Here is an 11,443-nt window from a genome sequence, read left to right as displayed (position 1 = left end):
CCCGCCGCCATTGGCCGCGGCGCGGGGCCCGCCCCCCGCACTGCGGAGCTGGGCAGGCTCCGGGCCGCGCCGAGGCTGCGGCGGCGGCGGCGGCGGCTCGGGAGGCGGCGGCGGCGGCGGCGGCGGCGGCGCGAGGGCGGCTGGGCTGGGCGCGGCCCCGGAGCCCCCCGGCATCCGGGCTCCGGAAGACGGCGGGTACGGACGGGCGCCCCCTCCGCGGGTCCCGCCCCCTCCCCTCCCCCGCCCCGCCCCGCCCCAGCCCGGAACATGTGCCCTCCCCTCCCCCACCGCTCCCCTCCGCCCCTCCCCCCCGGTTAGTACGCGCCCCTCCCGCAGCCCTCCCGCTATCGCCCCCCCAGTGCCGAGTGTACGCGGGCCCCTCCTGTGCCGCCCCTGCACCCCCCCGTGCCCAGTCAACATCACCCCCTCCTGTGCCACCCCTTCCCCATCAGCCCCCCAAGCTGTGCACCCCCAGTGCCCAGTCAACATCAGCCCCTCCTGTACCGCCCCTTCCCCACCAGCCCCTGCACCCCCCCAGTGCCCAGTCAACATCACCCCCTCCTGTGCCACCCCTTCCCCATCAGCCCCCCAAGCTGTACCCCCAGTGCCCAGTCAACATCACCCCCTCCTGTACCACCCCTTCCCCACCAGCCCCTGCACCCCCCCAGTGCCCAGTCAACATCACCTCCTCCTGTACCGCCCCTTCCCCACCAGCCCCTGCACCCCCCCAGTGCCCAGTCAACATCACTCCCTCCTGTGCCGTCCCTGCACCCCCCCAGTGCCCAGTCAACATCACCCCCTCCTGTGCCACCCCTTCCCCATCAGCCCCCCAAGCTGTACCCCCCCCAATGCCCAATCAACATCACCCTCTCCTGTACTGCCCCTTCCCCACCAGCCCCTGCACCCCCCAGTGCCCAGTCAACATCACCCCCTCCTGTGCCACCCCTTCCCCATCAGCCCCCCAAGCTGTACCCCCCAGTGCCCAATCAACATCACCCTCTCCTGTACCGCCCCTTCCCCACCAGTCCCTGCACCCCCCAGTGCCCAGTCAACATCACCCCCTCCTGTGCCACCCCTTCTCCACCAGCCCCTGCACCCCCAGTGCCTAGTCAACATCACCCCCTCCTGTGCCACCCATTCCCCATCAGCCCCCCAAGCTGTACCCCCAGTGCCCAGTCAACATCACCCCCTCCTGTGCCGCCCCTTCCCCACCAGACCCTGCACCTCCCCAGTGCCCAGTCAACATCACCCCCTCCTGTGCCGCCCCTTCCCCACCAGACCCTGCACCCCCCCAGTGCCCAGTCAACATCAGCCCCTCCTCTGCTGCCCCTGCACCCCCCAGTGCCCAGTCAACATCACCCCCTCCTGTGCCACCCCTTCTCCACCAGCCCCTGCACCCCCAGTGCCCAGTCAACATCACCCCCTCCTGTACCACCCCTTCCCCACCAGCCCCTGCACCCCCCAGTGCCCAGTCAACATCACCCCCTCCTGTGCCATCCCTGCACCCCCCCCCTGAGTGCCCAGTCAACATCAGCCCCTCCTGTGCTGCCCCTGCACCCCCCAGTGCCCAGTCAACATCACCCCCTCCTGTGCCACCCCTTCTCCACCAGCCCCTGCACCCCCAGTGCCCAGTCAACATCACCCCCTCCTGTGCCGCCCCTTCCCCATCAGCCCCCCAAGCTGTACCCCCCCAGTGCCCAGTCAACATCACCCCCTCCTGTGCCACCCCTTCCCCATCAGCCCCCCAAGCTGTACCCCCCAGTGCCCAATCAACATCACCCCCTCCTGTACCGCCCCTTCCCCACCAGCCCCTGCACCCCCCAGTGCCCAGTCAACATCACCCCCTCCTGTGCCACCCCTTCCCCGTCAGCCCCTGCACCCCTGAGTGCCCAGTCAACATCACCCCCTCCTGTGCCGCCCCTTCCCCACCAGCCCCTGCACCCCCCGAGTGCCCAGTCAACATCACCCCCTCCTGTGCCGCCCCTTCCCGATCAGCCTCCCAAGCTGGACCCCCCAAGTTCCAGTCAACATCACCCCCTCCTGTGCCACCCCTTCCTCATCAGCCCCCCAAGCTGTACCCCCCGAGTGCCCAGTCAACATCACCCCCTCCTGTGCCACCCCTTCCCCATCAGCCCCCCAAGCTGTACTCCCTGAGTGCCCAGTCAACATCACCCCCTTCTGTGCCACCCCTTCCCCATCAGCCCCCCAAGCTGTACCCCCGAGTGCCTAGTCAACATCAGCCCCTCCTGTGCTGCCCCTTCCCCATCAGCCCCCCAAGCTGTACCCCCCAGTGCCTAGTCAACATCACCCCCTCCTGTGCCGCCCCTTCCCCATCAGCCCCCCAAGCTGTACCCCCCGAGTGCCTAGTCAACATCAGCCCCTCCTGTGCTGCCCCTTCCCCATCAGCCCCTGCACCCCTCCAAGTGCCTAATCAACATCAGCCCCCCAACATTCTCCCTTTCCCTAAATACCTAGTCAACATAGTGCCCCCCCAGTCCACCCCCCTTCTGAATACCTGAGTAATGCCATCCCTCAATATTACCGTCTCCCCTGGAATACTGCCCCCTTCCCTCAAGCACCCGGGCAACATAAACCCCCCAATGTTTCCCCTGCCCCCTCAACACCCTGGTGATATCAGTCCCCAATTATTTCCCCTTTCCCCTAAATACCTAATTAATAGCATCAGTCCACTCAGATTTCCCTCTCTCCCTCTGAATAGCCTGTTACTATTAGTTCCCCAAATTCCCTTTCCTCCTCAGTACCTTAGCACCTGACCCCGATAGTGCCCCCCTTCCGGATTACCCAGGCTCGTGCCACCACCTGTAATGGTGCTCTCTTCTTTATATAGATTTTATATGGCAGCTTCTCCAAGCTCCCAACTCACCCGCTCTTCTCCACACTTGGCTTTAGATCAGTTCATTTAATATTTCCCCTTCTTTTCCATATCTTGCTTAATATCAACACCCCCAATATTGTCCCTTTCTTTTCTGCTGTCCTGTTCCTATAATCCCCCCCCCCCCATATTGCCCTTTTTCTCTCAGTCTTTTCCTCATATTCTCCTCTGTTTTCAACGTCTCTAAGCCTCCACCTTCCTTTCTCCATTGACTCCTTCCCTTCTCTGGAAATACCCAAATTTCATCCTCTTCCCACAACTTCCTCCACATGGCCCTCAATAGACACTATCCCTTTGCTGGCCTGGTTATTTGTCCCCCTTTCTTTCTTCCAATACTATAATCTTTTTTTTTTAAGGTTTTTGCTAAGCAATGGGTTTAAGTGACTTGCCCAAGGCCACACAGCTAGGTACTTATTAAGTGTCTGAGGCTGGATTTGAACTCAAGTACTCCTGACTCCAGAGCCAGTGCTCTATCCACTGCACCACCTAGCCACCCCCCAAATACTATAATCTTAACCCCCTTCCCACCCCCCATTATCATGAGCAGTGCGTCTTCATCAATCTTCCCTACCCCAATACTGTCCCCTTAACTAGAAAGCCCAAGGTGGTTATTTCTGTCCCCATTTAGAGTTTCCTCCTCACTGGTTTCTAATTTCCAATTCCTAATTAATTTCTTTTCATACTATCAGCCACTTCTCTGGAAATAGTGATTACCTTTTTACTCTTTATCTACTGCCCTTCCTTCTTCCCTGATTTCCAGGAAGACTGTCCCATCTTTTCCCTCCCTCCCAACACTCTCCTGTCTGTTATATATTCTTATTCTTTTTCCACTGCATGGTCTCATCACTACCCTTATTTTTCCCCTTAGTTTCCTGAGCAGGGCCAAAGTGGCCCCAGAGCCCCATTCTTTCATCTCCCGATAACCCCCAGCCTTCTGGAAGGAAAATGGCTCCAGTCATCTGGAGGGGCCTGGCTCCCACCTTACAGTGGGGCCTGTGCCTCTTTTTGAGCTTTCCAGTCCCCGGGTGGCTCCAGTCACAGCCCTGTCACACCTGCCGGGACCTGGTCAGCAGCTTTAGCAAGGTGGGTGTTTTGCCCAGTACCTCCAGCTCCCTTCCACCCCCAGGGACCTTTTAAATCTTTGAAGCTGGGCTACTTCTTCTGGGGTGGAAGGAATCCTAGAGTTTCTTTGGCCCAGGGCTTGGAACGGACAGTTCGGGACAACTTTGGAGGAGGGAACACCGCCTGGGAGGAGGAGAAGCTGTCCAAGTATAAGGACAGGTAGTTTCAAGGGTTGGGGACTTTGGGGTTTCAGGGGTGCCAGGCTGGGGTGGGACCTCTTTTCTCAAGGAAATGGGGATAGTTCTCTATTTCCAATCTGTGACACATTGGGGGCCAGAAACATTTCACCTGCCAGCTGTGAAGATCTAGTGCCCCTCAGGGGTGGGGTTTCCTGGCTCAACTCGGCCAGAGTGGAGAGGGAAGGCTGGGCGAAGAGCAGGGCAGGGCCTCAGCTTGTTCATCTCTGTGTGGCCAGCGAGACTCGGCTGGTGGAGGTGCTGGAGGGCGTGTGCAGCAAGTCTGACTTTGAGTGTCACCGACTTCTGGAGCAGAGTGAGGAGCTGGTAGAGACGTGGTGGTTCCACAAGTGAGTGGGCTCCCTGGAGGGGTTGTTATAGGGAGCATGGCCCATCCGTCCAAACACCAGCCATTGCCCAGATCCCAATCCATCCTTGTTTTGAGCTTCAGATTCTCCCTTCTGCCCGTTAGATTGTAAGCTCTTTGAAGGCAGATTTTGTAGCCTCCACACCTAGCAAAGGTTCTCCATGTTAATGTGCTTAATAAACGTTGTTTAATTGAACCAAACTGAACTGAACTCTATTTTGGGAAACACGATGTATGGTAGAAAGATCATTGGATCTGGAATCAGGAAACGGGATAGTCTGATGAGAAGCTGTGGAGGACAGAGCCATTAGCCTCTGGGGTTCATTGCTTCTTTATCTGTCTCATTTCCATACCAGCCTTACAATTTGACTCTGAGGCTCCATGGTTGGTGAGCTCTGGGGGAGGGAGGACCTAGATTGGGTGCTTTAGGACTCTTCCTTCTTAGAATCTTGAGCCCATTCTTTGACCCATTCTCTACCCCTAGGCAGCATCAGGCTCCAGATCTCTTCCAGTGGCTTTGCATGGACTCCCTCAAGGTTTGCTGCCCTCCTGGAACCTACGGGCCCTCCTGCCTGGGTGAGTTGTTCCAGATGCCTCTGGGTCTGGGGATGGTGGGGATGGGTGGGGCTTGTGCTCTTGGAGAAGTTGTTTAACTTCTCTCAGTCTCAGCTTCTTTCCATTTTCTGATTCTGACTACGTTGAATTTGCTTGTGCTAAAGCTTTTCAATTTTATGTAGTAAAAATTGCCCATTTTCTCTTCTACAATCTCTTCTAACCCTTGTATATAGTTGAGTTCTCTCCTTCTCTTCACTTCTACTCGTCTTCTAATATGACCTAGTCTGAATTCCTCTATCTGCAAAGTGGGGATAGTGATGCTTGTCCAGCTAAAAAAGTGAAAGGTTGGGGTAGCTAGGTGGCTCAGTGAACAGAGCACCAGTCCTGGAGTCAGGAGAACCTGATTTCAAATCCAGCCTTAGACACTTAATAATTACCTAGCTGTGTGGCCTTGGGCAAGCCACGTGACCCAATTGCCTTGGGAAAAAAAAAATGAAGGGTTTTGAAAAAGATGAGTCTGATACCACAGGCTGGTATGGTTGTATGATGGCAAGGCCCTGGGATCTTTGACTCAGGCTCTGCAGTCTCCAGGGTGGAGATGAGTGACCAGGATGCTCTGGGGGGCTCCATGGACCTGGGCTGTTCGGGAATAGCTCCTATCAGCCCAGTTCTGAGGCTGTGCCATTCTGAGGATGGGTGATGTCTCCTTACAGCCTGTCCTGGGGGCCCAGAGAAGCCATGCAGTGGTAATGGGCATTGTGACGGGGAGGGCACCCGGCAGGGCAGTGGGCACTGTGACTGCCAGCCCAGCTACGGGGGCCCCACCTGTGCCCAGTGTGGGGACGGTTACTATGAAGCCACTCGCAACTCCAGCCACCTGGTATGTGAGGGTAGGTAGTGGGCCAGGGAGAGGGAGGCCTGGGGCTTGGGGGGGGGGGCGGATAGTCAGGTCCACTCAGTTGAATCTCACACCTTTCCTCCCTTTTCCCACCTTTCATCAGCCTGCTTTGGTCCCTGCTCCCGCTGCACTGGCCCCAAGGAGGGTAACTGCCTACGCTGCAAACAGGGTTGGGCTCTGCACCAGCAGAAGTGTGTGGGTGAGTATAGTCTAGGGGGCAGGACCAAGCACAGACCTCCCACACCTTCTGGGCCTGCCCCAGAGAAGTGAGAAAAGCTTGGGGTCAGGACAATTGGATTCTCATACCCGGACTTCCAGGTAGCACCATGCCTTTGGGTGAGTCACTCAAACCCAACAGGCCTCAGTCTGCTCGTTTGTAAAAATGGGGCTCAAATATTGTTGGATGAAGAACTGTGAATGATTTAGTATCCTTAGCAATACAGTGATCCAAGACAATCACGAAGGAGTAATGCCGAAGCAGACTGTCCACCTCCAAAGAAAGAACTGATATTTTTTTTACAATTTTTTTTTATTTTTTCCTTTTCTTTGAGTTGTCTTATATAAAATGACCAATAGGAAAATGTTTTACACAGTTGTACATGTGTAACCAATATCTGAGGCCCCTCCTCCTCCACAGACATCGATGAGTGTGGGACAGAGATGGCCACCTGCCGAGCCAACCAATTCTGCGTGAACACAGACGGTTCCTACGAGTGCCGAGGTCAGGCCCAACTTGGGAGGGGGAGGGACAGGAGACCCTTGGGAAAGACAGCCCCTGCTTCCATCTCTCCCCTGCCCCCATCCTCCTGGATTCTTGGCCTTTGCTGACAGCCCTTCCTCTCCCTCTTCTCCCCAGATTGTGCCAAAGCATGTGCCGGATGCATGGGGGCAGGGCCCGCCCGCTGCAAGAGGTGCAACGTGGGCTACCGACGAGACGGGGCCAAATGCTTAGGTGAGGGAGCTTCCCTGTTTGGGCTGTTGGGTCTGCTAGAGTCCTGAGTGCCCCAGGGTAAGGCCCAACTTCCCTTCCCTCCCCCCAGATGTGGACGAGTGTGAGGGTGAGGTAGAGGTGTGCACAGGGGCTCATGAGCTCTGTGAGAACACGGATGGAAGCTACCGATGTGCCTGTGAGGAGGGCTACGAGAGAAGCCAGGAGGGCTGCGTACTTCAGCAACCAGAAGGTGAGACATGGGGTGTGGGGAGACCTTTGACTCCAGACCAAGACTCTCGGGTCGGTCTGGTGGTTAGCTCCCGCCCTTCCTCTCAGTCACCAGTGAGATTACATGGAGGCCTTCTATTAGACACTTGTCACCTTTGCTCTTTAATGTCTGTAGCCCTTCTCCAGCCTCTTATTTTCTGTGGTGGGCTCTATTCTTGTCTGCCCTACCCCCAAATGACTCCTCTCCCAAGGTCTCACTTTCTTCTGTGACTTGCACACCTGGCCTGAGCTGGCGTCTGACCAACATGGCCTAGCAGCTAGAACCTTTGGCTCGGAGTCAAGCTATCTGAGTCCATTCTCTCTCTCTGGATCTCTGGGCAAAGCCCTTAACCTCCTCTAAAGATAGTTCCTGGTCTCCAGAATGAGGATAGTCAGATGTGAGCAGTTGCCTCTGCAGGAGGCTTACACAGGAGGCTAATTTCCTTTCCTTACCCTCTCCAGAACCAAAGCCCGGGGGCTTCTTCTCAGAGGTGACGGATGATGAGGTGGTGGTCTTGCAGCAAATGTTTTTTGGGGTCATCATTTGTGCCCTGGCGACGCTGGCAGCCAAAGGTGACATGGTCTTCACTGCCATCTTCATTGGGGCCGTGGCCGCCATGGCTGGATACTGGCTGTCCGAGCGTAGTGACCGGGTGCTGGACGGCTTCATCAAAGGCAGATAGAGGTGGGTGGGAGGGTCCCCTCCCCTTGGCAGTACAGGGCCAAGGGTGCTTGGCTCAGGCCCAGTCCAGAGGGCTGACACCGGAAATCCTGGAGACTGATGGTGGGGGGGAGACTGGATCCTGATGGGGAGGCAGCTTGGGCAAGTGAAGTTTGTGCTAAGATGGGAAGAAGCCAGAGTTGGGGTGAAGTGGGTCAGCCACCCTTACCTCTAACCCCTGCGCTCCCAAGTCCGACTGAATCCGGGCGGGCGGCCTCCAGGCGCCATGTCAGTCCTTGGCTGAGATCAGTGCCTCTCTCTGTCCCTTGGCTTCCATCTTTGCAGATGTGGTCCACCTGGGCAGAGCTGGAGACAGACAGGGCAGATGTCTCCCTCCCAGCCAGAGGCTAGGGCTGCCATGGTTTTGTTTTTATGTGTGGGGATGGAGCCAGGGTTCTCCCTTTCCTCTGACTTCTTCACTGCACTCCTCTTCTCTACTAGACACATGTCCTGTGGCCCTCCCCTCCCCTTGGCACTGGGCTTTCAGGTCCCCCAGTGATGCTGAGGCCTAGCTGTCTTAGGAATTGGCCATGGAAGAGTTTTGAAAAAAATGCCCCTGGAGGCAGGGCCGAAAACTCTATGGGGGAGTTGGGGAGGGGGTGAGGAGATCCCAAAGGGGAAAACAGGGCCTAGTCAAGTGATTTTTTTAAAGAATCATTTCCCCTTTTGGATAGTGCCTATGCCCTTGGCCACACAGCTGTGCCCTACCATCTTCCTTCTCCCCTCTTTAGTCCTGGGAACTGGGAGGCAGAGGGAGGTGGGCCATGCAAGGGGAGTGGAGCAGAGGGATGGAATCCTCCCGCATGGTCCCTGCCCTTGCTTTTGCCCACACTGACTCAACTATTTATTCATCTCAGGAAAATAAAGTTCTTCATAAATCTAGCAGTGACTCCAGCCTCTCTTAGCACCCTGCCATCCAGCCCAGCCCTGGCCTTCAGTTTCACACTTTGGACAAGGAAAAGGGCATCCCACAGGGCTTCTGTTGTCTTTGATTACCTTGAGTGAGGGGGGGGGGGGGGTCCTGATTCACCCAGTCTGTGTCTGTCCTCCCTTGAGGTTGTCTTCATGAGCTGGAAATTTTCTTTGGCTTTCCCCTGACTTCTCAAGTATACCTTTCCCTGCCTTGTTATCCCTCATGGGGTACATCCCTAGGTGGCACATGGATAGAGCCCTGTCTTTGGAGTCAGGAGGGAGTTCAAATCCCTCCTCAGATATTTGACACCTACTTGCTGTGTGACCCTGGGAAAGTCACTCAACCCTGATCATCTCACATCCAGAGCTATCTCCTGTCATCCTAATTCATATCTGGTCTTTGGACCCGGATGGCTCTGGAGAAGAAAAGTGGGGCTGGTGATTTAGCACAGTTCCCTTCTCACTCAAATCCAATTCATGTGCTTGTCATGGCATCACCTTCCTGATGTCATGGTCTTTAACAATGAAGGACAAACATCATCACCCCTCCTGACTGGCCCATCTTTCCAACTCACACATTTATTTTCTGGACATCCTTGATGCTAGTTCTTCAGAATTCCTTATTTTTATGTGCCACACTCTATCCACTCCCACGTGCGTCTACTTTGCCCTTTTTGTAAAAATTCCCTAAAAATGTTAGACCAAAATATTACTATCCTCATTTTATAAAAAAGGAAAATGAGTCTTAAGAAAGGTTAAATGAGTTATCCTAGGCCCTCTGAGTTGGGAAACAACCAGATGCATCCTGGTTTATATTATAGTCTTTTCAACTCCCTAAGTTAGAAGGCTGCTAAGGAAGAAGGTGCATCTCCCTTTTGGAGCTTGGAGTAGAAGGACTGGCCCCTGATGGTGGGTGGTAGCAGGAGAAGGTTTGCCTGCATATGCAGTGCCAGAGCTTCTGGCATTGGCCCCTTGGGGAAGAGTTCAGGGATGTGGGAACAGAGTTTGTGTAAGTGAGATTCAATTAGAGCAGGGACCTTTAGGAGTAGCCTGGTTACCAAAGCGGAGCGAAGCCCTGGGGTCCAAGAGTGCCCTCTGCCACCTCTAGCCACCAGTTTGTGGGTTCTCCAGGAGCTTCTTGTTCCACCCTAACTCCCGGTCCTAGACCTAGGTGAGCTTAGCAGTGATCTACATCTGCCCCCTCGGTTTACAGATGAGGAGACTTGAGTCCCCGAGGAAGTAAGACATGCTGGATGTTTGGAGCAGAGCCCGGCTTTCCCTGCCTTAGGGCGCATCCTCTCTGTTTCCCTGGGCCCAATGGCCTGAGCCTTCCTGGAGCCGGAGGCTGGGGATCCCACGGGAGAGAGACTGCCCAGAGGGACAGGAAGGGGTGGGCAAGGCAGATTGGTTTTAAAAGTTTATTGAGTCTTCCCTTTGGCACAGAGCAGGAAGCTTTAGTCGCGGCTCGGCCCCCACGGTCGCCCTGGGCATCCTGCCTTCCTTGGCTCTGGGCAGCCCCGGGCCGGGCCGGGAGCCCCTTCCCCCGCAGCCGCCGGGCAGGATCAGAGTTCCCCAAAGCGTCAAAACCAGTCGCGGCGGGGAGGGCGGCGCGGCCCGGCCCAGCTCGGCCCGGCCCGGCCCGGCCCGGCCCCGCGGGTCACAGCTCTATGGTCTCGCTGGAGGCGCTGCGCGACTCCACCTGCTTGCTCAGGGCCAGGAAGCTCCGGCGGGCCTCGCGCTCCGGGTCCCCGGGCTCCTGCGGGCCGGGCGCCGGCGGGGCCGGGCCGGGCAGCAGCTGCACCGTGCTGGGCAGCTCGTCCAGGGGCAGGCTCTCCACCGACGACAGCCCGTGGCGCCACGGGTTCCAGCTGATCTTGAGGGAGCCCTTGGAGAAGCTGTCCAGCGAGCTCCCGGAGGCGGCGGCGGCGGCGGCGGCGGGCTCGGGCGCGGGCCGCAGGTCGCTCAGCGAGCAGCAGCGGTCCTGGGGGCCCAGGCCCGCGCGGGCCCCGGGCTGCGAGGCGGCCGAGTCGCGGCGGCCCAGGCCGGCCGGGCCCCGCAGGCTGCAGCGCAGGAAGACGCTGTCGCGCACCAGGTGCTCTCGGAAGAGCGCCTCGTCGATGCTGCGGCTCAGGTTGATGGGCGAGGGCGGCCGCAGGTCCAGCTCGCTCAGCGACGGCCCCGCGCTCTGCTCCAGGCACACGCTGCTGCGGGAGCGGCCGGCGCCGCGGGAGCCCCGGGCGGCCCGGGCCAGGGAGGCGGCCGAGCCGGCCCGGCCGGCCCGCGGCTCCAGGCTGCCCTTGGGGGGCCGGACCCCCGCGGCGGCCTCGGCCGCGGGCCGGGCCGGGCTCTTGCCGAGGTCCGGGCCGCCGCGGCCGGGGGGCTCGGGCGCCTCGCCCTTGCCCGGCGGCGGGCACGCGTAGTGCAGCAGCTTGCCCCAGCACGTGTGGTCCGAGGGCCCCGCGGCCCCCCAGCGGCAGGCCGCGCCCCCCGCCACCAGCGCCAGGGCGGCGGCCCAGGCCAGCTCCACCAGGCGCAGCCAGAACTGCACGGCCCACCAGGGCCAGGAGAAGCGCCCGGGGCCGCCCGCCAGCGGGTACAGCC

At 58.2% G+C, this 11,443-nt stretch overlaps 2 protein-coding genes across 2 annotated transcripts in view; one reads left to right on the top strand and one right to left on the bottom strand.

The window, feature by feature from the left end:
* Positions 1-101: 101 nt before the first annotated feature.
* Positions 102-8,812, top strand: CRELD1 (cysteine rich with EGF like domains 1). The gene is made up of 11 exons (XM_074198602.1): positions 102-195; positions 3,762-3,976; positions 4,092-4,174; positions 4,431-4,541; positions 5,043-5,134; positions 5,827-6,003; positions 6,115-6,210; positions 6,649-6,732; positions 6,868-6,963; positions 7,052-7,192; positions 7,672-8,812. The coding sequence occupies exons 2-11, from the start codon at positions 3,839-3,841 to the stop codon at positions 7,890-7,892; spliced, it is 1,239 nt and encodes a 412-aa protein (XP_074054703.1). The 5' UTR covers positions 102-195; positions 3,762-3,838; the 3' UTR covers positions 7,893-8,812.
* Positions 8,813-10,499: 1,687 nt separating this feature from the next.
* Positions 10,500-11,443, bottom strand: part of PRRT3 (proline rich transmembrane protein 3) — a 12,299-nt gene continuing 11,355 nt past the window's right edge. The window contains 1 exon segment of the mRNA XM_074196070.1: positions 10,500-11,443. This exon segment is cut by the window's right edge and continues 682 nt beyond it. Within this exon segment, the coding sequence (XP_074052171.1) occupies positions 10,500-11,443 (944 nt within the window).

This window comes from Macrotis lagotis, chromosome 8 (assembly GCF_037893015.1).
Source record: "Macrotis lagotis isolate mMagLag1 chromosome 8, bilby.v1.9.chrom.fasta, whole genome shotgun sequence".
Classification (NCBI taxonomy): Eukaryota; Metazoa; Chordata; class Mammalia; order Peramelemorphia; family Peramelidae; genus Macrotis; species Macrotis lagotis.
This window is presented reverse-complemented; position numbering and strand designations above follow the sequence as displayed.

Coding starts and splice junctions, on each gene's coding strand:
- CRELD1 (XM_074198602.1), top strand. CDS start 3,839: ATGGCTCCAGTCATCTGGAGGGGCCTGGCTCCCACCTTACAGTGGGGC. Junction 5,135..5,826: donor CTACGGGCCCTCCTGCCTGG/GTGAGTTGTTCC, acceptor GTCTCCTTACAG/CCTGTCCTGGGGGCCCAGAG. Junction 7,193..7,671: donor CGTACTTCAGCAACCAGAAG/GTGAGACATGGG, acceptor TACCCTCTCCAG/AACCAAAGCCCGGGGGCTTC.